General features: G+C 34.6%; 2 protein-coding genes and 1 long non-coding RNA gene across 3 annotated transcripts in view; 2 read left to right on the forward strand and 1 right to left on the reverse strand.

Annotated features, from left to right (window-relative positions):
* LOC129424249 (uncharacterized) overlaps nucleotides 1-4,084 on the forward strand; it is a 131,368-nt gene extending 127,284 nt beyond the window's left edge. The window contains exon 16 of the mRNA XM_073856891.1: nucleotides 593-4,084. Within this exon, the coding sequence (XP_073712992.1) occupies nucleotides 593-611 (19 nt within the window). The 3' untranslated portion in view covers nucleotides 612-4,084. The remainder of the gene's footprint in view (nucleotides 1-592) is intronic.
* Nucleotides 4,085-11,225: 7,141 nt separating this feature from the next.
* LOC129427214 (uncharacterized) lies at nucleotides 11,226-12,240 on the reverse strand. Its single transcript, XR_012359115.1, has 3 exons — nucleotides 12,057-12,240; nucleotides 11,811-11,933; nucleotides 11,226-11,679 (listed from the first exon to the last, which is right to left on the reverse strand). It is a non-coding gene; the product is annotated as an uncharacterized lncRNA (long non-coding RNA).
* A 6,372-nt stretch (nucleotides 12,241-18,612) lies between these two features.
* LOC129429435 (G-protein coupled receptor 183) lies at nucleotides 18,613-24,956 on the forward strand. Its single transcript, XM_073856621.1, has 2 exons — nucleotides 18,613-18,907; nucleotides 23,829-24,956. Exon 2 carries the CDS (start codon nucleotides 23,850-23,852, stop codon nucleotides 24,798-24,800), a length of 951 nt encoding a protein of 316 aa, XP_073712722.1. The 5' UTR covers nucleotides 18,613-18,907; nucleotides 23,829-23,849; the 3' UTR covers nucleotides 24,801-24,956.
* Nucleotides 24,957-25,033: the final 77 nt, after the last annotated feature.

Raw genomic sequence — 25,033 nt, forward strand, 5'->3', positions numbered from 1 at the left:
CATGATTTAATATTGTGATCTTAATCTGTTTGTTAATGGGGTTTGTTTGATAGGCCGACACCTTTTATAGTTATGCACAGTTGGCTAAATGTTCATCTTAAACTCTTTTTATAACAACTTGGTTTTTATTTCATGTTTTAAGCATTATTTATCAAATCATCAGAATACAGACAGACTGTACAAATAACAACACAAACACAATACAACAGATAAACACAAAGTAAAGATGATAAATGTTACAGATGAAGGTCAACCTCTAGGACTTTAAAAATAAAGCATCACCTTCATTTTCTTACTATTACTTATAAAACTGTCAATGTGTCATTATATTATACTACATTATACTTCATTATACTATTATACTATAATACAATAATCTCTTACATGTACATCAAATATTCAGAGGAAATAGATGAAATGTGTTTTTGTATTGTTGTAGCTCATGTGTATGTGATAAACAGAGTGTTGACATGTTTATTATGTTGAAGATTTCATTTCTATTACTGACTGAGAGCACAAATATTTTTTTTCTATCTCTTGATCTGACAGTGATGATGATCTGATATCTGATTGTTTTTTGTTTCATTTTTAGGACTGATAGTGTGTACTAATGATGTAAAGATGTCTTCAGTATCATCTGATGGTGAAAAAAGACATATAACATCACTTCCTCCTAACCATATGAGTTTATTATTCAGAATCTGATCTGTGACTTTATCCAAATCTGACTTTGAAGTGTTGGAGTAAATCCTCATCCTAACTCAGCTTCTGTCTACACATTTCCTATAAGAGCGATTAATCAGTCAGTGTAAGAGGAGCAAGAAATCCCATAGGATCATAAACTGAAGTACTACACTGTTGGGGTTTCTCCTACACTGTCTGGGTTTTTAACTGCATCTTAAACTGAAATGTGTTCAAGTTAAGCACAACATTGCAGCTCATTTATCTCTAAATCCAAATATTGGACGTCTTTGCTTTTGTGTTCTTCAGGATCTGACTGCAGGACTTTTTGATAATTATGTGATCAATTAGTCAAGCAAAAACCCAAAGCATTGAGATCCTTGACCATGACAATAACTTGATGAGAAACTCTTCAAACATCATAAAAACTATCAAAGACCTTTTTAAACACTACAGATGGAAAAAGTGATCAATAATTTTTGCCTTAATGCATAACAAGCACAACTTGAAGATGACACAGCGCTGAATCAACTATCAACTAACAATCAAATACATCTCAATGTTCATTTCTCACGTCTGGATTGCTAGGGAAAGGGGACAAAATGTGACTAACAAAAATGTTAAAAAATGGATTGTGTGTGTGTGTGTGTGTTTGTGTGTGTGTGTGTGTGTGTGTGTGTGTGTGTGTGTGTGTGTGTGTGTGTCCATCATATTTACTCGTGTAACTACTCATGTAACAGTCTTTAGTCTATACATACCATTCCTTTATTTATTTAGATTATGTAAAATCGGAAAACGTATACCTACACTGAAAAAAACAACTTGTAAAATTTACTTAAAAAATCCTCGTAACAATTTGCACGAACTTTTTTTAAGTAAAATTTACTGCTTTTTATAAGTAAAACTTACCTACTAAAATCAAATAAAATTTACTTAAAATTGCATGATAAAAATATGTTAAATAATTAATTACATGTTAGTTAATTATTTTATTTTATTAATTTATTATTTATAGTTTAGGTAAAGTCTATTAGGTTTTTTTTTGTAAATTGAAGCATTGCTGTCCTAATTATATTAAATAAATCGTATTTTCTGTTTGTTATTTTCTTTAACATATTCCTATGGACCTAGTTATTTTTAGTGTTATAAATGGCATTAAGTCAGTCATTGAATAAACTTGATTCGGAACAGAAACGCACACAAACTGTGTTTCTGACATGCATTATCAGCACTGTGGAGAGAATTACAATACAATGTTCTGAACAGGGTTCATGTAAAGAAGCACTGATCACCTGAACGGTGACTTCACAAAATTATTATTTACAACAAAACAACATCAATAATATAAGAGCTTAAACCTTTATGACATTTTGGTAACAAATATTTAAGTAGTTAAAGTTCTTATCAGTTCTTATTCTGTGATAAAGCTTAAAAAATAAAAATATTCAGGCGCCAAGAATTGTGGGTATTACAACATGTTCAAATAAATGTAAGTAAATTTTACTTAGATTTTTTAGTTTAAGGGATTTAATATTTTTAAGTAAAATGAACTAAGATTTTTTACTTGAATCTGCTAAAGTTTTTGATTCAAATGTACTTAATTATTTTAGGACTATGTGCAGTGACTATAAAACAGTTAAATAATACAAGAAAATATCTAATAAGACTTACTATTCCCATACAGTTCATTTTTTTACATGAATTCATTGTGTATTTATCATCATTTTACTTAGGAAAATCTAGTTCTCAATAAATGTTAATATTATTATGTAGAAATTATGAGAGTTAATCTAATAAATATTACTACACTAAAAAGTTCGTTTTTTCAGTGTATAATTTCAAACTGATGGCTAATAATAGACCATATACTTAAAAGCACTCTTTTATTCCTTCTTGGACAAACAACCAATCACAGTGTTCAAAAGACATAGCAATGGGTCAGCCCCCCCTCCTCACTAAGATAAAAGTTTTTGTATTTTCCTTGCTCAGAGTTGCTCTCAGATTGGTCCTGAATCGCTTCTACGCTAAGGCACCTACATAAAAGTTTTTAAGCTAAATTAAGAGTTTTCTGAGAGGATTCTAAGATGCTTTAAGAATACGGGCCCAGAAGTGTATTCCTGAAAGCAACGTTAACTTACCATTAGATTAACCATGAACTCTGGGTTGATTAACCCATACCTTGCTTACTCTGGGTATGTAGAATGTTCCAAAACACAGTTAAAGGCTTAGTTCATTCAACCTGAGGGCTATTTCATAAAACTAGATTACAGAATAAGCCAGGCTTATTTTGTTAAGTCTGGCTTATTGGCGGTGGATTTCGTTTCATAAAACAAACTTGAACTAGTTCAACCCCGGTTACTATGGAAACTTATGAAACTAGCCTGGTTCGGAGCAGGCTAACTGTCAGGCTAAGCCTCAGTTGTTGCTTAACTAGACTTCCACTGACACTGAAATGTAAATGCAATGATATTACAGCTGACTCTTTCAAAAAATTCATTTTGTTACAATAATAATTAATACAATATAGACATGTGTTTCATAATATGGTGTGTTATAGGCCTATCAAACGTTAAATATAAATGATAATCTTAACTACCCCAATATAAGGATAATAGCCACAGCAGTAAAATTTGTATCTAAATTTAAGATGTATGTAAATCCATATTTTTGCAATAATATATAATTCAGATTGTCTGTCCTACAGAAAGGAGATTTAATTTAAATATTCAACACACACAAGTCAAGTACAGTCATTGATTTTTTTATGCTTGGTGTTCATAAAAATGCGTATTATTTTAAAGATCTACAGTATTTGTATCTTTCTCTAGTTGTTACATTTTTCTTGAAATTAAAAAAAAATTATGGTGTCTGCATGGCTGAAGGAATACAATATAATTATGTGATGGTATGCTCTTGGCATTTTGTTGTAATTTGTTAAACCTTTTTTTTTTGCCTGTGGTCCCAGAGAAGATTGTTAGTATCCTGCAGACAATAATTGTTCACCACACAAGTAGGCTTCAGACAGTATAATGTGCTTATACCTCAGGCTTTTCTTCAACTGAACCTCACCCATAAAACTCTGATTATCTATCAACACCTAACACTACACTGTTAAAAAATTATGTAGAACTTACAGTATTACTGTCAGCTGTTTGCCAGTAACTTACTGTACTGTGTATATGTGTGTTGTTTGCTGTCAACGGTTTGTTCGGAGTTGAATGAACATGAACATTAAACATTAACAAGTCTTTTTATTTACAAAATAGAGCCATCAAATAACAGCCTCATGCAAAGTATTCTGGGAACCAAAATATGAAGGAAACAACAGAAAAAGGTTCATGAGAATTTCTGGTTGCCAAAATGCTTTGCATGAGGCTGCATTTTATAGTTCTACGCTGGAAAATCATAAACTTGTTAATATTTAATGTTGATTTAACTTTAAACAAACTGTTGCCAGTAAATAACATACATTTAAATCTACATAAGTTACTGGCAAACAGCTGCATAACTACAGCTATTTTTTTAACAGTGTGATAATAAACCAGTGGTTTAAAATCTCTCATACTCCCAGGGTTTAACATGATGACTTGTGGCTCTATAACGCACACATAATTTGCCATCAAAAATGTTTTGAGTAACATGTCAAGTAATAATGATTGGTCAAGAATATGTGTAACATATATGATTTTACACAATCATTTCTTGTACTACTGTAAATTCAGAAATGCATATGCTGTTCACCCACCATGCTCTCAGTGACCCCATTTTTTTCTTTCAAGCACAGTTCATCTGCAGGAGTAAAGCTGTGCTGCTGATAGATGACAGTGCTCTCCTCATTGTCAGTCAACATCTTTGGCAGCTAACATTATGAGATTAGACACTTCTATGATTATGCTTAAATCAACTACACTTCTTATGAACAATATATTTATGTTTTATTTTCACCTGTTACTTTATTGTCCACTCAAGTTGCTGCTTTTGAAATGTACCCCCAAATAATTTTTTTTTAATTTAAGTTACATTTAAAGTTACTGTAAATGTATTAAAATCATTAATCTGCTAAATATGTATTATATTACTTAGTAAACTACAAATTGTCTTTTAAAAGTTAAGATTTGTGTTATTTTAAAAAAGTACAGTATATAAAAATTAGCAAAGCATAGCCACACGAGCATTGACGGCGACCGAACCCGGATCCCCGCATGCGCTGCTGAGAGCACTAACCACTAGGCCACCATTTCTAACAGTGTTTCAAGCATTCATGTGATCGTTTTAAAATAAGACAATATATTTTAATTTAGCTGCTGCATGAAAGGATTTAATCCACAAGGACTTTCTAACTATTTTATGGGTTTGTTTATTGCAGCAGTATTATAATTTTCAGTCAGTAGTACATTTTTCATACATTTTTATCAAAAATTACCGCTTTCTCTTTAACTTTGATTGATTTGATCCACGCTCAACCTCTAGGGCTGCTCAAGAATAACGTGCACGCGCAATTATCTTGACTAGGGAAATCTGGATCCCATTAGTTGGATTGCGTAAGCTTCATTTGCCTTTTTGGAAACCGCTTTAGCCTCGCCTCATTTGTTAGGTTAATTCAAGTCGAGTTTGTAACTTTAATCCTCGCTTTTCCAAGCGAGTTTTATGAAATAGCCCTCTGTCTGTTTGTATAGCTGATGTATTCATAAATAAGAAAAATTACATGAATTTAAACATGGCACTACAATTTTGTTGGTACTTATTGTCAGGTCAATATATTTATTTATTTACAATATTATATATTTATGTATTATTAAATTCATAATTATAATGAATATCATGAGGCTACACACTACACATTGCACCTTTAACACTAAAACTAATAACACATGTTTTACTTCTCAAAATGAGTATTGGTCAATCTCAGGTAGTTGATTTTTTTAATGTGGTTTCTTATTGGAGGATGGAGGCATTTTGATAACAAGACTAGTAACATGACTGAGTTTTTAGCATAGATTTATCAAATATATAGCTGCAGTAAATATGTGCTAATAGTATAAAGACACTTTACAAATTCTAGTGATTTACCAAAATGTTTCATTTTAAAATAATCTAATAACATCAAAGAAATTATATAGATAACAGGACTCAACATTAAGATTGACATTTACAGTCATCATAGCATCAATATCATAAAATATAGAGAAAAGAAAATGAGAAAATTGATTTTTGATCTTCACATGAGCTTCAGAAGACCCAGATGATGTCACTTCCTCTTAAAAATGTGACTTGCAGGATATTCCTAAATTTTCAGAGGGGGGAACGTGTTGGGTAACAGGACTCAGGACTTTTCAATGGTAAAAAATATTTAAAGCAATGATCGGATCCACACAAAAAGGCAAAAAAAAAATGAAACATATCTAAAGAATTTTATGCTTTATATTTAAAGTGGACATTCCATTAAAATCAGAATTTTTTCATGTTTAAGTGCTATAATCGGGTCCCCAGTGCTTCTACCAACCCAGAAAACATGAAAAATAGCAACCCTGTAACTGTAACTTTGTTTTTGGTAAGGCTCTCTCTGCAAGCATGTGAATATATAGGTTATTCGAATTTCGCTCCCCCAGGACGTAGTAAGGGGATCTTATAATGTTACCGCCCCTTCATCTGCGCTATCCAACAATGACGTGGCCTCACGAGTGCGAGAGACAGAGAGAAAGAATGACTGACAGCACAACGCGTTTGTATTCCCTCAAACACAAACAGTAGCCTACAATCTTATAACTTGTAGTTTTAATGGTCTTTCTAAAGGTTGAAGATGAGGATTAACGTTACCTTAGTGCATGAGAGAGAGCGAGTGAGTGAGTGAGAGAGCGAGTGAGCGAACGAACAAGAGAGAGAGAGCAACGCGACAGTTCACTTTTTATTACACTTAGTTTAGTAGATTATTAGAGTAAATTATACATGGCCTAGTCCATTAGAGTAAATTACCATCTAGATCTAATACCTATAATACATATTATATATATATATATATATATATATATATATATATATATATATATATATATATATATATATATATATATATATATATATATATATATATATATATATATATATATATATATAGCCTATATTAGTAGTAGTGTTATTATATTATTGCTGTTATTATTATTATAAGACTAGACTGTATTAGGGATAGCCTTGAAAGTTGGTCTAGTGCAAACGTTATTGGCAAACCTAGAGGTCTTTTTGTCCTTATAATGGAGCCAGCAAGAATCAGAACAAACAAGGGGGCGGAGCTACAAATGAACAGGAGGGAAAACAACAGCCAGAAACACAGGGCCAACACAGACAGGACTCGTTACAATGTAACACTATGATGTGTTGTATTTCACTTGTTTACAGAATGATATTTGGTCAGTAAATAAAGCAATCTATGCAATCCTGTGAAATGTATGACTATTTTTATTCAATCCTCTCTGAATAAGTTATATGTAATTTTTCTTAATAGCTAATCATTATTAATAATAATTTAGTAGATCTGTTGCTTACTACCAATAGAGTTAATGTTACTCAGTTTTATAAGTAATTAGTTATGAGAAATATTAGGTAGACCTTACCTATTTTTTGTTTGTTTGTCATAGTTGTTCAATTTAGGTACTCTTTACTTAAATATATAGGAAGGAATCTACTCAAACTGTAATGACTCTGTCTGTCTTTCCTTGAGTTTGTTTGCCCTCCTGTCTATTGATTGTTCCGCCCACTTATTTGTTACCATGGACACTGATTATACTCATTCATTTCCTCTTGTGTGTCGTTAGTTACTTAGTGTCTCTGTATTGTGATTGGTCATTGTTTTCCATATATTCATTGTTTGTTCATTTACCCATCGCTGGTCGTCGAGTATAGTTGTGTATGTTTACTCCATGCCATACCTGTTATCTGCCTGCTTGTCTGTTTGTTATTTTATTAAATAAACTTATGTGTAACTGCATTTGGATCCTCGCCTCTGCCTTGCATCACAACAGAACGACCAGCCATTGCAGGATCCAGCACTGTTTTTTTTTCATTCCGGTGTGTGTTCCTGAACGCCGACATGCTCCGTTACAGCGGCTTACAAGTTCAAGTTTTGTCTCCCTCCACAGAAGAGGAATGGTGGGACAGGCTTTCGGATTTGACTTCTCTGCGCCAAGAAGAGCGATCTGTGAGTTGTTTCGCCCAATTGTTTTGGACATGTGCGAGTGGTTTGAACCTCAGTGATTCAGAATTAAAGTATCTTTTAAATGACTGCCTGGTTGAACCTCTGTCTCGGGCGGAAATGCAGGGCTTACAAGTTTTGGATTTTTGGGAATTTATCAGTCATTTGCAAAGCCGTACGCGGTGGAACTTATGGGAAATCCCGAATGAGGAGTCATCTATGCCTGTAGCTCCCCTCGAACCGGTGATTGTGAAACCACCGGGCTGCCCACGTCACCGAAAGAGGAGGGAAAAAGTCAGTGTCTGTCGCTCCTCGAGACTCGGAGGAGATCTCCAAGCAAGCCGCGGTTGATACGAGTTTCACTTTGTTTCACCCTGTTCTTTCTGTGTCCAATTACGAAATCCTTCCCGAGGAGGTCGCTATGCCTGAGCAACCCGCTGTCACTACAGAAGCCACTCTGTCTCATCCCGTTCTCTCTGTGGTTACATCTGTTCACGAGATGACAGCCGCCGTGCCAAAGCATAAGCCTGTGTTAATAGAGCAACCATTTTGTCCGGTGAAGATCCGGGTCGACCGTATGATCTCCAGTTTGGTGGATAACCCGTTGATGAACGTTCGAGCAGCCGGAGTCTCTGGACCACTCGTTTCGTTGACTGAATCTCTGCCGATCGAATCCTCAACCGAATCTCCAAGTGAGTCCCTTGAGTCTTCTGATTTCCCTGAGCCGAGTGAATCTCCTGAGCCGAGTGAATCTCCTGAGCCGAGTGAATCTCCTGAGCCGAGTGAATCTCCTGAGCCGAGTGAATCTCCGGAGCCGAGTGAATCTCCTGAGCCGAGTGAATCTCCTGAGCCCACTGTGCCGGCTGAATCATCTAAGCCATTTGACTTTACTGAGCCATTTAAGTCACTTGAATATTTTGAATCTGTGTCTGAACTGGCATTGTGTTGTGGTGGGTCTGTTTTGTGCTCCTCTGTTTTCCAGGAGATCTCTCAGACGCTTGAGCCCGAATCACCTGAACAGTCATGGTCATGTGAGTCCTCAGCTCTTTTTGTTATGATTAAAGAACTCCTATTTGAGGTTCCCGAGCGCTCTGTTCTGCCCAAGTTGGCTGAAACAAAATGTACAATGACTGTTGTGCCTACCCTCAAACCTGTTTTTGACTTCCTTGAGGTTGCTGTAACCCATAATACAGTTAATATGGTTTCTCCCAAGCTTCCAGGACTCTCTGATCCTGCCACAATGCTCTTGGATGCCTCTCAAGAACTTTCTGCCCAAACTAGAGTCGTCAACATTGAACTTTCTGTCTGGTTTAAAGGGGTCAACCTTGAATTGTTCTCCCTATCAGAAATGGCTGACACAGAACACTCTATTCTGCTGAAGTCAGTTAACGATGAGATCTCTGTCCTGTCCGAGATGGCCGTGTTGGAGCCCCACAAACTCCTTGTCTGGATTAAGAGGGCAGTATTGAATTTAACTAGTTTCTCTGTTTTATCTGTCCTGTCATTAATTTCACCAGCTTTGCCAGCCTCTCTCATTTCATTTCCTGTTTGCAGACTTCGAGCACCTCCAGCACCACCATGGGTTACGATGCGGGTCAAATCTCATACTTCACCTACGAAGGCGTCCTGGGCCCAATCTAGAGCTGAAGCCTTGCACCGGTTCCTGGTCATGCTCGCCTCATCACTCTGGCAGCAAACCCAGCTTTGGTCTCCTGCTCTGCCTGCACCGCCTTGGCCTTCTGCTCTGCCTGCACCGCCTTGGCCTTCTGCTCTGCCTGCACCGCCCTGGCCTCCTGCTCTGCCTGCACCGCCCTGGCCTCCTGCTCTGCCGGCTCCGCCCTGGCCTCCTGCTCTGCCGGCTCCGCCCTGGCCTCCTGCTCTGCCGGCACCGCCCTGGCCTCCTGCTCTGCCGGCTCCGCCCTGGCCTCCTGCTCTGCCATTAAGTTGCCATTAAGAGTGATTTTTTTGAACAATTTAATTGGTACTTTATTACAACTTTATATCTACTTTCATAATTGCTTCTAGTGTTTTTACAATATACTTAAAGTGCACTACACAATATAATAACATGCAATTAATGTGATTTAAAATGCACTTTAATGTCTGTTAACAATACTCTTAAGTGTGAATTGAATGCAATGGTTTCAGCGCACTGAATGCACATTAAATGCAATTAATTTCAAATACATGATACATTAAGTTGAAATAAAATGTAATAAGTTGCCATTAAGAGTGATTTTTTGGAACAACTTAATTGGTACTTTATTACAACTTTATATCTACTTTCATAATTGCTTCTAGTGTTTTTACAATATACTTAAAGTGCACTACACAATATAATAACATGCAATTAATGTGATTTAAAATGCACTTTAATGTCTGTTAACAATACTCTTAAGTGTGAATTGAATGCAATGGTTTCAGCGCACTGAATGCACATTAAATGCAATTAATTTCAAATACATGATACATTAAGTTGAAATAAAATGTAATAAGTTGCCATTAAGAGTGATTTTTTGGAACAACTTAATTGGTACTTTATTACAACTTTATATCTACTTTCATAATTGCTTCTAGTGTTTTTACAATATACTTAAAGTGCACTGTTCAATCTACTGTCAATCTACTGCAAATAATGTGAAATTAAAAATAAGTTGATGTATATTAACAGTACATTTAATTACTCATTAAATGTAATGTTTCAAATACAAGTTTGCCAAATATATAAAATTACAGTGCAGTGAAGTGATTTCAATGCATCTTTCTACAGTATGTACTTTAACTACTTCTATTGTATGTGAAATATGGTTATGTACTTCTCAAAATACTGAAAAACAAATCTAGTTAATTAAATATGTATTCATTTCAGTTTAATGCATTGCAAACAAACAAAAACCACAATGCTTACACTGACAATAAAACAGTTTGGTAGTCAAATTATGAATCAGATTTTTTGTTTTGCAAAAGTACATTTAATAAATTAATTATGAGTTATATATGTACAAACAAAAAACAAAAAATCATTTTAATATTGTTAAATTGGAATCAAACCACTATCAATATTGAATAATTACATCCCTTAGAAAAAAATAAACTCAAAGTTATTATTTTTAACATTTTAACAGACAACTAAAAAAGAACTGCATGAACTTTAAATTAACAAGTCTTTGGTAGGTCACATCAGTCTAATGATCATTTATTAAATGTGTTTAGAAATATTGCCATGAAAGTGTACTTTCTTCATGTAGCGGGTATTAACTTACTTACTTATGGACCAGGCACAATAATAAGATCAGAAGGGTGCACGGTAGGAAGGAGGAGGTAGCAGTGATAGTGAGCAACAAGCAGAGACAGAAGGTAAGTTGATTAATAAATTATTTTACTTTGAGTATTGAGAAACCTTTCTTTTTCTTTATTTTTCCTTAATCACAAAAAATGGTAAACAACAATGAAAATACAATTAACTATATATACTATGGGTGCACCCTCTAAATTACTTCTCATTTACAGAAATCAGTGTCACAATCAATGTACAAGGATGGTACAAATTATATATGTAACACACTGAAATCAGTAATCAAGTTCAAAGTTCTTATCAATTGGAGTATTGATCAGTCTTAAATTATCAGAATTGTGCTTCTGAAATGTTTCAGTTAAATAAAGTAAACAAACAAAATAAGGAAACAGTTTCTGAAATGTATCCTCTTACTTGTCTGAAGACAAAAATTTAAAATAGAAAATTGCCCTTTCCTCTAGATTCGTGATCCAATCAGGTCGAAATGGGAAGCTCGCCATCAATTAGGAAAATCCAGCTCAAGGAATGTTCATACGAAAGGAAAAAACATTCAATATGTGTATCAATAATGAGTAACAATTGTACATAATACAGGAAACAAATAAAATACATACAGTTGTCATAATAAATGACAATTTAGACAAATACCTGTCCATTCACGTGTTTCTCTCTCTTTTTCTCTTTCACAGGCACGTGCAACCAAAATGGCGTCAGCGAACACAACACACCATGTGGTTTTACATAATCACACTGCAATGAACAATCCAACCCCTATAACATCACAATATAACACCATTTTGTCTCGTATGGATTAAACAAATAAAATGATATGACATTTAAAGTGTTGACATTCGTTTTTATGGGTAATTATAACATTGGTAATTACAAACTCACCAGGTCAAAATGAAAGCTCAAAAAGTGCTCAATCCACACAACCACGCTGTATCATTGAATATATGCAAGTTAAATTCTGATTTCTTCAGTTTATATGAACTTAGGAGTCATATTTAATCAAATTAAACACTCTCGCGTTAGATATAGTGTCTCTGTCGCTCTGCATCTCTCCTCTGAACTGAGATGCGATCCGAAAGCAAAAAAGGGGCGGAGCTTACAATTAAACACTCCGATTGGTTTACTCATTTCAGATTTATAATTCAGATTGAATCATTCACATGTATTTCCTCATGTATAAAATAAAGGTAGATGTATGAATAGTCTCTATTATATTTAAGCACACTTTTAAAAAAATAATATTTAATTATTTAACCAGGGTTACATTTAAGTAAAACTAAATTAGACAAAGTGCATTTTTAAAAAGTGTACTTAAGTGTGTTTATAAATATTATGATGAAAGTGTACTTACTATAATTTAAAATTATTTAGAAAATTATTACAAAGTGCATTTTTAAAAAGTGTCCTTAAGTGTGTTAGTGAAATATTGTGATGAAAGTGTACTTACTATAAGTTCAAATTAATTAGATATTATTACAAAGTGCATTTTTAAAAGTGCACTTAAGTGTGTTTATAAATATTATGATGAAAGTGTAGTTACTATAAGTTAAAATTAATTAGATATTTATACAAAGTGCATTTTTAAAAAGTGTCCTTAAGTGTGTTAGTGAAATATTATGATGAAAGTGTACTTACTATAAGTTCAAATTAATTAGATATTATTACAAAGTGCATTTTTAAATGTGTACTTCAGTGTGTTTATAAATATTATAATAAAAATGTACTTTCTATAAGTTAAGCTTAATTAGACATTATTAAAAAGTGCATTTTTAAAAGTGCACTTAAGTGTGTTTATAAATATTATGATGAAAGTGTACTTACTATAAGTTAAAATTAAATACATATTATTACAAAGTGCAGTTGTAAAAAGTGCACTTAAGTGTGTTAATAAATAGTGTCATTAAAGTGTATTCCATTTAAGTATGCTTAAGTGGTCTTTAATTTATATTATATTATATTATCAGCAAGTGCACTTCTCAAAAAGTATACTTTTATTTTTTTAAGCACACAAAAAGTATGCTTTCAATACACTTAAGTACGCTAATTTTTCACAAGGGATGGCATGAAACGCGTGAGGAGCTTGCATTTTGCATTACCTTAAATTACCTTAAATTATGGTCATACAAATAAAAGTAAAACAACATTCAAAACTGTAATGTGTACATTTATTTATGTAAAGTAACACTCGCAATAATAACAAAACATTGTGCTATTTTAAATAGGTAAAAAGTGTTTTGTGCTGCATCGGTTTGGGAGCACGTCACACAAAAAATAAACTCATATAGGCTATAGGCTATTCATTTTAATGCTTTTTGCGCATAAACTAAACCCTTGGGGGAATTATTTATAAATGAATCAACAACGCAAATCAAGGAATTAAATTATTTCTCTATTTAAGACAGTCTGGCAGGGCGGTAACAGCGATTCATCAAACACCGAAAAGTTTATAGGATTAGATTTGGAAGTAAGATTATGAAGAAAACAGCGGTCCTGACTCCTGGCTTTTTTCTATAAATTGGGCGCACGCGACATTGCTGTTCGCGTTACGTTCAAATAATTTTCTTTAAAAGAATTATGCTCTGGGTCTGACTCGATTGAGGTTCATTAACTTACCTAATTCCGTCTTCGGGTTCGGACCTCTCGATCCCTGACCGGTAAGTTAAGCAGGATCTTTCGCCACAAGTGTTGTATTGCCATGCTGGGCTTACAAATGCTCAGACAGGTTGCTCATCGCGTTGTCAGCAGTTGAAAGACACTTGTCGTGTGGGCATAGTGTGCATTTCACACAAATATTTTTGTACTTTCGAGCAATACGCTGAAAGTAATGTGAATCGCCCCAGTGGCTGAAACCCTCCGTCTTCATTTCCCGCTCCCCTTTGCACCAGCAGCTACGTCAAATCAATCTCTATGGCAACGGCACACGTACAGGGACACGCATGCACGCACCCCAAACACTGCTTGGGTAACGCAGGAAAGCGCGTTCCTAAAGTCTAGTAAAGAAGTGTAGTTACCAATATTATTAGTGTAATGCGTTACTTTACTTCGTTACCCAAAAAAGTAATATAGTTACTGTAATCCGTTACTTTGTAACTCGTTACCCCCAACACTGACGTCAGGTAAGTGTTTGTAATTAAATGTTAATTTTAGAATATATTAATTGGCAAAGACGCAAATACTCGACGTTTTTGTAATTATATTTTTGTAAAGATATATTAGAAGTGTGTTATGTTATGTGACCGAAGTAAAGTGGAGCTATTTTAGTTAAGATAAAAAGCCTGGATATAGGGTTGGTTTTCCGGACAGAGTTTAGAACTTGGTCTTTATTATTATTGGGACATTTTTACAAACAAACCTTCTATAATACAATACTGGCGTGCATTTTGAGACAAAACAATAGCACTCATATGTTAAGAGATGTCAGTAAGTTATTTTAGTCAGTGAAAAGCCCTGTCCGAGAAAACCGCCCAATAGTGTTTAATTATGTGTGATGTCTGAGGGAAGTTTTGCCTAATATTAACGTTATTTAGGGAATAAAGTCTTTCACCGTCAAACTTTATTATATTAAACATGTTATTTATGTATGTGTGTGTGTTTATATTCCTCTGTTTATCAAACCAGAGCGGAGATGATGTGAGAGGCAGACCCGAGACATAGCGAGACAGTCTCCGCTTGGAGTGGCTGAGGAAAGTCTCCTAAATGGCCCTGGAGATGTTCTGACTGACTTTGGAGGCTTTTTGGACTGTTTTATGCCCTCTATTTAAAGACTTAATTCTGTATGATAAGTGAATAAGTGAATAAAAAGCTTTTGTTTTTATGTGACTGAAGTTAATTATTTTGTTTACAACACCAGCATAAATTATTTGATAAATAATTTAAAAATGTTATTTAAAAAAAATCCCAAATAATAAATATTAATTGAAGTAACACATAAAACATTGAGTGAATACTTAAATTTTAATTGACAGAGTCTTTGCTGTAAGTTTTTAAAGATTCAACTGATTAAAACATTTTAGTTGAATGAACTATAAAGCTAATTGAGCCAACATACTTTTTTATATTTGAGTCAAATTTGGGCCAACTAAAAAACATCAATCCAGGTAACACTTTGGAGACAGAAATTGAGTGAACATAAAATTTCTGTGGAACTAGTTACTAAAAAATAATTCATTGAGCCAACAATTTATTTTTTACAGTGTTGAAGAGGATTTCTGGTTCCCAGAATGCTTTGCATGAGGCTGTTATTGTAGTTTTATTCTGTAAAGACGAAGACTTGTTAATGTTGAATGTTCATTTAACTTTGAGCAAACTGTTGCAAGTTTAACTTTAAATTTACACTAAGTTACTAGCAAACAGTTGCATAACTACAGCAAATTTTTACAGTGAGAAATATGTAAATATGTAGGATAATTGTATCTGAGCAAAGTTTCAGTTTAATCTCTATTTAAGTGAAGTCTCACCCCATGGCGTCAATATTTGACGACACTTGACTATGCGTCAATATGTTGACGCGGAGGGTATACCTTTCGCGTCATTTTTTGACGAACTGGGGACTTCAATACTATTAAGTCCGTTGCATTCTCTTTCCTATTTTCTTACCATTTTCTACCATTTTCGCGTCGGTTTAGGGTTAGATTTACATAATGACATCCCTACCCAAACCTTACTCTAACCCCAATGCCAGGCGACAACTGTTTAATTTCGCGTACCTAATAGTATTGAAGTCCCCAGTTCGTCAAAAAATGACGCGAAAGGTATACCCTCCGCGTCAACATATTGACGCATGGTCAAGTGTCGTCAAATATTGACGCCATGGGTGTGAGACCGTGTTACATTTATTTGAAAAGTTTCACAGTGTATTATATATTGTGATGAATATATTTTTAAGATGAGATTTATAACTTGAGATTAATTTGTTTGAGATCTTATAGGATGTTGTGGGCTGGACATTCATGTGATACAATAAACATGCAGAACCAGTCTCTGCTTTAGACTGGATTGATGGTTTAAGGAGGAAACCACCCGAATAAAGGTACTTCTTGTTTTCTGCTTGTGCTTTTAATTCAACTCTAGATTTTATTTTCTTACTTTTATTTTTTTCTCTGCATAAGCAACGCAATAGTGGTTTTTTATTGTAGGTTTGAGATTTACAGATAATATGGTCTACTGATTAAATGTATAACTTATAAATAGCAAGTTGAAATAAATCTAACAAATGCATAAATGTAAATAAATGTGAAAAAAATATAAACGTGTTTAGTGGTAGAGCATTACATTAGCAATGCAAAAAACACACATGATGAATTTGCTATAATACCATAAAATGATTAGCATTAGTAACTGACAAAATAATAGTGAGTCTCTTATCAAAAGTGATATTAGCAAATTAAAAAAGCCTAAAATTAATTTAATCAGTCATAAAATTCATTAAATCAAGAAGTTAAAAGTGTGCATTGTGTATATTAGACACTAAATCCTGCTAAATGTCTGATATTACACTAGGAGAGCAATCAATGTTTTCCAAAAGCCTCATTCCCTCACAACATGTGTCTGTTAATGTGATTATTACATCATTATTCCCTGAAGATGTGTTTGATATTTTCATTCACTAACACAGAAATCATTATGATGAACTTATTTTTTTAGGAAACAGAATCAATCCAGAATGATTTCAATCTTTTAAGAGTTCATATTAGTACCTCATACTGGTACAAAATGTACCTAAATTCTACATATTAGGACCTTTTTAAAGGGTACTGCCCCACCAGTGACAGCTTTTGTGTGCATGAGCTTAAATTGCTGTTGTGGGGTCTTAAGGACTGAGTATGAGGAATTAAAGTGAAGATGGAGGATAGCGTCATGAATTAAATGATCAGTATTATATGAGCTGACAAACTATTTTCACCATCTCATCCACAGATCTACGATCATTAACACGCTTTGTAGTTTCATGTTGTGTTTTTGAGATGTTGAATATGAACCTGCTGTGATAAACTAAAGAGACTGATTATCATTAATGCTCCACATGCAGTCAGATACATCAACGTGCAAGAAAACTTCCCACAATCCCTCTCTCGTTCAGTGTGTTTATATATTTATATTTAGTTTTAAAAACGCACACTGGTAATGCATCAGATTTCTGTATCTACTTCAAGTAGGACATTAGCTGAAATAAAAGGGACGTGTTCATGATTATTCGTCACAGGAAAGAGACGCTTATTCATCAAACGTCAGCTATTCATAAAATCTTATGTGAACGATTGACGTAAAAATGGTTTTACACTGAAATGTGAATTGGACTCAATGACTTATTGTTCTCTTAATGATTCTTTCCATGTCAGATCTAATGGACGGACATTAAAGTCTTAAAACGTGATAGCACAAAGAAAACAGATCTGATGAGAGCTTTAAAGGGTCGTACATTACAATTATTTGGATGATAGGCACCATTTGAATTAATTTGATTGTCTTACCAGAGCTGTTATAAAAACGTCATGTTTGTAGGAGAGGATTTCATGTAAATTTGACTTCATCAGTGTCAGACAAAGTACAAATTACCATTCAACGTTTCTCTCTTCTGTTAAAGCATCCGTCAATGCCATAATCCTCCTGTGATGCCTTTCAATCCCTGTCCAACTATCTCACCAGTGAATTCTTCACACATTAGACTTGCATATGCATTCACAGTTCAAAATGACGGCCTTTAGATCAACATGCAAAATCACACTTTTATTTAAACTATTCTTTAAACATAAGCATTTACATTTTTTACCATATATGCATCAGATGCTTTTCTTTAAATCTCAGTATGTGTGTTCACTGGGATCACACCATGACTTTATGCATTGCTAACACAATCCGTCACCTACAGGAACTCACATTATCAGTGAAGTGCTGCACCTGTGTGCAATGTTTTCAATCATAGAGACCGACATAAAGGCCCCTGGGCTGCTGGTGGTGGTACAAAACCAAAAACACTCCCAAGAGTCATCACCAGGACCGAGTTTTGACACATATAAGAGAGAGTCGTGTCGAGGGAGACGTGTTGTGTAGATGTCACAGTCGATGCATGTATCATTTCTTCTCGCTCAGACATTATGCAGACACATGGTTATGTAAACGGTATCATGATTCATGTTGTATTGTGCATAAATAAAGTATTGTAGATCTTGATTTCATGTTGAAACAATGAGCTCTGAATTGAACAACAAAAACTAAATCGACTTCACAACATTTTAATTTAATTACATTATATACAGGATGAAGAATTGAAATGATCTCACATCAATATTTGTTGGGAAAACTCTATATTGTTTTAGACTAAGTGACTTTTAAAAGTGAATAGTTTGTTAACTTGTGATCAGTACTCTGTTGTGCGATGACAAACACGGCTGGTTTAGTGATGTGCTTTGTAGTAATAGGTTGGCTGTTACGCGTAATTCCCTTCACTTATCTCGTTTAAATGATCTGCATTCATTTACATCATCCAAAGTGATCCGAAAGAGTAAAAGGTCATAATGAGTGTTGTGTAAGAATGAAACACCCCAAAAACAGATCAGATCCTACGAGGACGGAAGAATCTAGAAAACAAATAATTCACCATTAGGGACCTCTGGTCAAGAAAACATTGAAAAAGATCCTCCCTCTTACCAACTATTGTAATTCCTCCAGGTCCCGTGATGTTATAAAGACACCTCCATCATCTTACCCACATCTTCACAGACAAAACTTATCAGGTAAGAAGTTTTGTGTTTTTTCGCCTTTAAATTATAATCATGTTAAAAATATTTACAGCCTTACGTACTGCTGTGTGTGTCCTTTATATTGCTGGTATTCTTTTGCTATTGTTAGGTATACTTGAAAAATCAAGTTGATCTTGGCTGCTTAGAGTACACTGTCAGAAGAAAAGGTTTAAAACTGTACCCTTTCTGTCGCTGGGGTGGTCCCCTTAAAGGTTCATTTTTGTACAACAAATTCAAATGTTATACATTTTGAGGTATGTTATACCCTAAATCCTATTAAACACCAATTTTGTACCTGTTAAAAGTTAGGCGTGCGAACATTTACCTGCACCTTTAGGTACCCAAAAAACTTACAACATTGCATTATGTTTAGTTTAGCTGTAAAGGTACAAAACTGAACTTTAGAATACCGCACCAGCGACAGAAAAGGTACAGTTTTAAACCATTTTCTCTGACTGTAAGTTAAACTTTTATGAATATTGAATTAATATAACAAGCTGCTAATAGTATGAAATTGTAAATGCATGATTCAGAATCTTTTTACTTTTTAAAAGTTTTTATATAAAACAGTAGTGATGTGTTTGTGTGACTAACTAACAACTAACATTAAGCAAAATAATGCAATTAGTCTAAAATTATACTTAACTTCTTGTATAAATTTAAGAGACAGGAATTGCAAATGGATGGTATGATGGGATGGTAATTTCGTCATTTTTAATGCACACTAATGTGTTTAATGTAAAAACTGAAAGCTTAATTACAATATTTAATAATAACTTGATTAATGAATACATTTAGGCAGATTTATAAAAAGTAATTATAAATTTGCATTTGTACTTGTCATAGCTGAACCTGTTGTTTATCTGTAACGGAGTAAACATACTTTCCATAAACTGACAAAATGCATCAAGTCATGTGTCAATTATTCACCTTTAGCTGTCTGAAGTCCCAAGAGCTGAAGAAGAGAAACACAATAGATTAAAAGAGTCAGTCCCATAGAGACTCCTTATCCTTCAGCAGACGTGTCCTTACTGGGGGGAGAGAGAGAGAGAGAGAGAGAGATTAGGGACAGACTGATAAGATAAACCTCACTGTCCCTTCAGATTTCACAGTTATAAAGGAGTCAAATAAACCTCAGAGATCTTCAGTCCTTCATACATCACTTACTGTATGATAGGTTTTTTGTAGGTTAATACATTTGACTAAAGTATTTAAATTCAGTATAAATAATATCCCAATAATAAAGCACTGAAATAAGAAATAATTGCATCATACTTAACGCAGCAAGTACATTTGTACATTTCAAAATATCAAAAAATGCTTAAATAGCCACACACACTGTAAAACATTTCTGTAGAAATTACAGTATTACTGGGTATTACTGCCAGTAACTTACTGTAGATTTTACATTTATGTTATTTACTGGCCAGTTTGTTCAAAGTTAAATGAACATGAAACATTTTCAGTATTTATCTTCTACAGTAAGTTACTGTCAACCAGCTGCATAATTACAGCAATTTTTTTATAATGTAGATTGCATTACTGACTAACAGATTAACAAAAGCTATTCTCCGCTAAAGTGAAAGTGTGCTTATATATCAGCGCTGAGGACATTGGGCGGGTCTTATATCTTGTATGGACGCAGATGGAAGTCCCTGCTGACAGTTGTTTCTGTTCAGATGTGTTTTGCGCACATTGTGTTTGTTCAGTGGGTTCACTCCTGTGGGTACAGATGTATGCAGTGGGATAACAGCAAAATATCCACAGGAGTAATCCACCTGTCCGTTTGTGTTAATGTATTATAATCAAAACAGAAAATGAGAGGATCCGCAAACAGACCTCAATCCTGAAGGTGCTGAAAGGAAAAGTACTGTTCAACACGCTTGCTTAGAAAGCTGAAATCATGAGAAGAAATTAGAATTGGTAACAATTTACACACTGTTTGCCAGTAACTTACTGTAGATTTAAATTTATGTTATTTACTGGCAACAGTTTGTTTAAAGTTAAAAAAAAAAGTTAAATGACAAGTCTTTGTCTTTACAGAATGAATCTAAAATTACACCATCGTGTAAAGCATGGGAAACAAAAATCTGAAGGAAAAATAACAGAAAAAGGTTGATGAGGATTTCTTATTCCAAATAAATTATTGTTAGAAAATTATGTTAATGTTTAATGTTCATTTAACTTTGAACAAACTGTTTTTAATCTACAGTAAGTTACTGGCAAAAAGCTGCAAAACTACAGCAAAATGTTTTACAGTAATAAACAGTGCTGGGCAGAGATTAATCTACATGGATCACTTACAAAATATTTGCATAATATATGAGTGTGTGCTGTGTGTAATTATTATGTATATACAAATGTCACGATCGGTTTTAACCGGAAAAGGAAAACTAAAGATGAACCCAAACGCAGACCAGATGTAAGAAAATATAACTATGTATTTTAATTAAACAGAACAAAACAAACCCACGTGGGGGTAAAACAGAACATGAAATAATAACACTGTGATGGAACACAAAGCAGAACAAGAGAATGACTGAAACATGTAACTGAGCACATCAACACTAATTTACAACAACGCACGCACACCACACAGAGAACACGAGGGCATTATATAGACACCACATCAATGGGGAACAGGTGAACATAATTAATCACTTAAGACACGAGTACATAAGGGAGAAGGGTAAAAGTGACAAGACACTGGGAACACGTGTTACACATACATGATGTGAAACAACACGTATTCCCACATAAACACAATGCTGCCATAATCTTGCCAACATCCGACCTGGACTATAACCAAAGTCAGGCAAGACCATGACAGCCACAAAACACTGGGAACACGTGTCACACAGACATGATGTGAAACACACGTGTTCCCACATAAACAATGCTGCCATGGTCTTGCCCTCTAACATCCAACCTGGATCATAACCAAGGTCAGGCAAGACCATGACAGCCACAAAACACTGGGAACATGTGGAAGCCACACAACTATATGCCTCCACATGCTCCCACACAGAACATAGTACTGTCATGGTCTTGCCAGATACACTCAGACCTGAGTCTAGTACAAAAGATCTGGCAAGCACATGACAACAAATACACATACATTCATGTATGCATTTAAGAAACATTTACATGTGTATAAATATTTATTTATATTTTTGTATATTCTATATATTATATATAAACAAAACAAAAATGTATAAATAAAAATGTTCTGAAATGCATATATGTGTGTGTGTTTAAATATACATAATAAGTACACACAGTACACACACATATATTATGCAAAAATGCACTTTTATTTTGTATGGTATTAATCTAGAAGATTAATCTATATTCAGCACTAGTAATAAAGTTGTATTTGATCATTTGTTTGTAAATGCATTAGATAACATAAACTAACAATGTGCAGTATAGTTTAGTATAGCATTTATTAATCTTGCTTTATGTTAGTTAATGCTAATACAGTTGTTCATTTTAGTTCATGTTAGCTAATGCATTAACTAATTGTTAACAAATACAACCTTATTCTAAAGTGGAACCAGTATATTTATTTATAACAGTGCATAGTGACTTTTATTCTGTCTTCTTACATAAAAGACCCCGCTCCATGCAAAAGACCCCTCTCCATCAAACAATTTGCAATAAAATTTTCCAAAAGATGGTTTTGGTCATTTAAGGTAGTTGTTATCACACTGATATGTCCAATTGTTCGTTGTTTTTGATAATTTTCATTTTAGCTATTAATTTGATGCTATAGAAACAGGGCGTGTCGTTCTGATTGACATTTGTGATTGACAGCTTCTCTGAGCGGACTGTCGGAGCTTTCGAGGGAGATTGAAGATATAACTATTAACTCTTTCCCCGGCATTGATGAGTTTTCTTGTCAATTAAGAGAAAACATTTGCATAAAAAACGTGTCTCTGAAGAATTTTTATGTTCCTCTGCAATACCGCGATTAGCCAATAGATGGCCCAATTTATGGAAAACTGAAGCCAAAACGTTATTTACTAATTTTAAACTCTTATGTATGTTTTGATAATCATTCTGAATCTGATCTCTAACAAAATTCCTTCACAAAAAATGCAATTATTTCAGCTTTTGCTAAAAAAGTATTTTCAAAGAAAAATACCCGTTTTTAAGAGTTTATAAGCAGAGAAAAATGCAACTTTTTTCTCGTTTTGTTTTTTTGTTTGTTTGAAAGCAGATGGTCTGTTCTTTCATTTGTTATATTTGTATGTTTATATATTTTGGAAGGGATTTTGTTAAACTTTTTGAAAATCACAAAAACTGGCTGGCGGGGAATGAGTTAATGTTCGATTTCTGTGTTATTTCACACCGACAAAATGAGTTCTATTTAACTTACCTTATTTTCGCAAGCCAGTCAAATGAGACGTTCAAGGGGTGTGGCTAAATTGGGCGTGTGAGCATTTTGGCGGAAGTTTGATACCGCGGCTCCGCCTCCGGGCTCCACGACGATTCCTTCTGCGCATGCCCTGTCAGCGCCCATTGTCGGGCATTTTACGTTTAGTCTATTACAATGGAAGGAAGCGACATCACGTCGTCCATCTTTTTTTACAGTCTATGGAACATGTACGCAGACGTTCGACACATGCGCAATGCGACAGAATGCAATGCATCTCCTAAGCTATATACTACATTTTCCTGTAGGCACATGCGTGACCTTTGTGTATCATGGATGTGGGGTTTCGAAAAATGTTATTGGTGCACGTACTGTACGCACTTCTGATAATGAACGCGTAAAAAAATTGGACCATATTCGGTCTTAACAATAAATTCAAGAACTTATTTTTGATCTTGGCCTTTAAAAACCACCAACCCATCAATCTTTCTTCAGAACAATCTCATAATAATATCTCGTATTCATTGTCTCCTCTAGATTCTCACTCATTCAGACATCATGGATGACCAACTACGCCACGACACAAGATTTAGCTACGTCCTCAGAAGCGACCTCTCCTCCTCTAACCTCACGACCAACCCATCCAACGCCACGCACCCATTTAGTGTGTTCGATGGGTGCGACCACATGGTTAGTGGGGTCGTTTTTGACCTCTCTATACAATCCATCAACGTGATCGTAGGAATCCCAGCCAACATCCTGGTCCTCTCTAACCTTATAAATACCCGTAAAGAACCTTTAACTTCTGACATCTTTATGGGCTGCCTGGCCTTCATGGACGCCTACTTTGGCTTTATGACCATCATAGCGTTTCTCAACCTGTACCACTGGAAGAGTCAGATGGGTTGGAGGGCTCTGAAGTTCTCCTACGGCGTGAAGGACACCAGCGGTCCGCTCTTCCTCTCTTGCGTCTGTCTGGATCGTTTCATAGCCATTCTTTTCCCAATTGCGTTCGGACAGCTCAAGGACGCCAAATACAGGATCGGCCTCTCCATCGTAGTCCTGCTTCTCACATTCGCTTACGCTTCAGCCAAAACCGTCAGTGGCCTTCACAACTTTGAGAAGGTCTTCACCTTTGAAGTCTTGTTTTCTTTCACCTGGATGGTGGTGTGTAATGTTGCCATCCTGCTGGCACTGAAACGCTCTCGAGGGGCTGGAAAAGATGAAATGCATCCTATGAAGAGGAAAGCATTTAAGATGGTGCTGTCCATCTTGATCATAATAATCTGTATCTATCTGCCACCAGTTGTTATGTTTCCTTTTGAAGATCATTATCCACCAAAAGTTTTCACCTGTTATGTACAGTCAGTGGGTTATGCCTTTGTGAACAGTAGCAGCACAATCCAGCCATTAACTTACTTGTCTCGTCTGGAGAAAGTTCCCTTCTTACCTGAATCCTGTGTGAAAAAGTTGTCTTGCAAAGAGAAAGAGAAACCAACAAAGGCATGACGAAATAAAAACACATGTCAGGGTCTGAAATACACCAAAGATACTACTGATGTTTAAAATAATGTAAATTAATGACTTTAGCTGCATCGATCTTTAGTTTCAAATGTATCCTTAAAATTAGAAATGTCTATTATTAAATCTGTGATTATTTGAGATATTTGTAACATAAATAATTGTATAATTGTAACCTAATAATATTAATATAATTGCATGTTAGATTATTTTTCCTTTAT

Source organism: Misgurnus anguillicaudatus, chromosome 19, assembly GCF_027580225.2.
Source record: "Misgurnus anguillicaudatus chromosome 19, ASM2758022v2, whole genome shotgun sequence".
Lineage (NCBI taxonomy): Eukaryota > Metazoa > Chordata > Actinopteri > Cypriniformes > Cobitidae > Misgurnus > Misgurnus anguillicaudatus.

Bases quoted from the DNA above. Each gene is read 5' to 3' on its own strand.
- LOC129429435 (XM_073856621.1), top strand. From the start codon at position 23,850: ATGGATGACCAACTACGCCACGACACAAGATTTAGCTACGTCCTCAGA.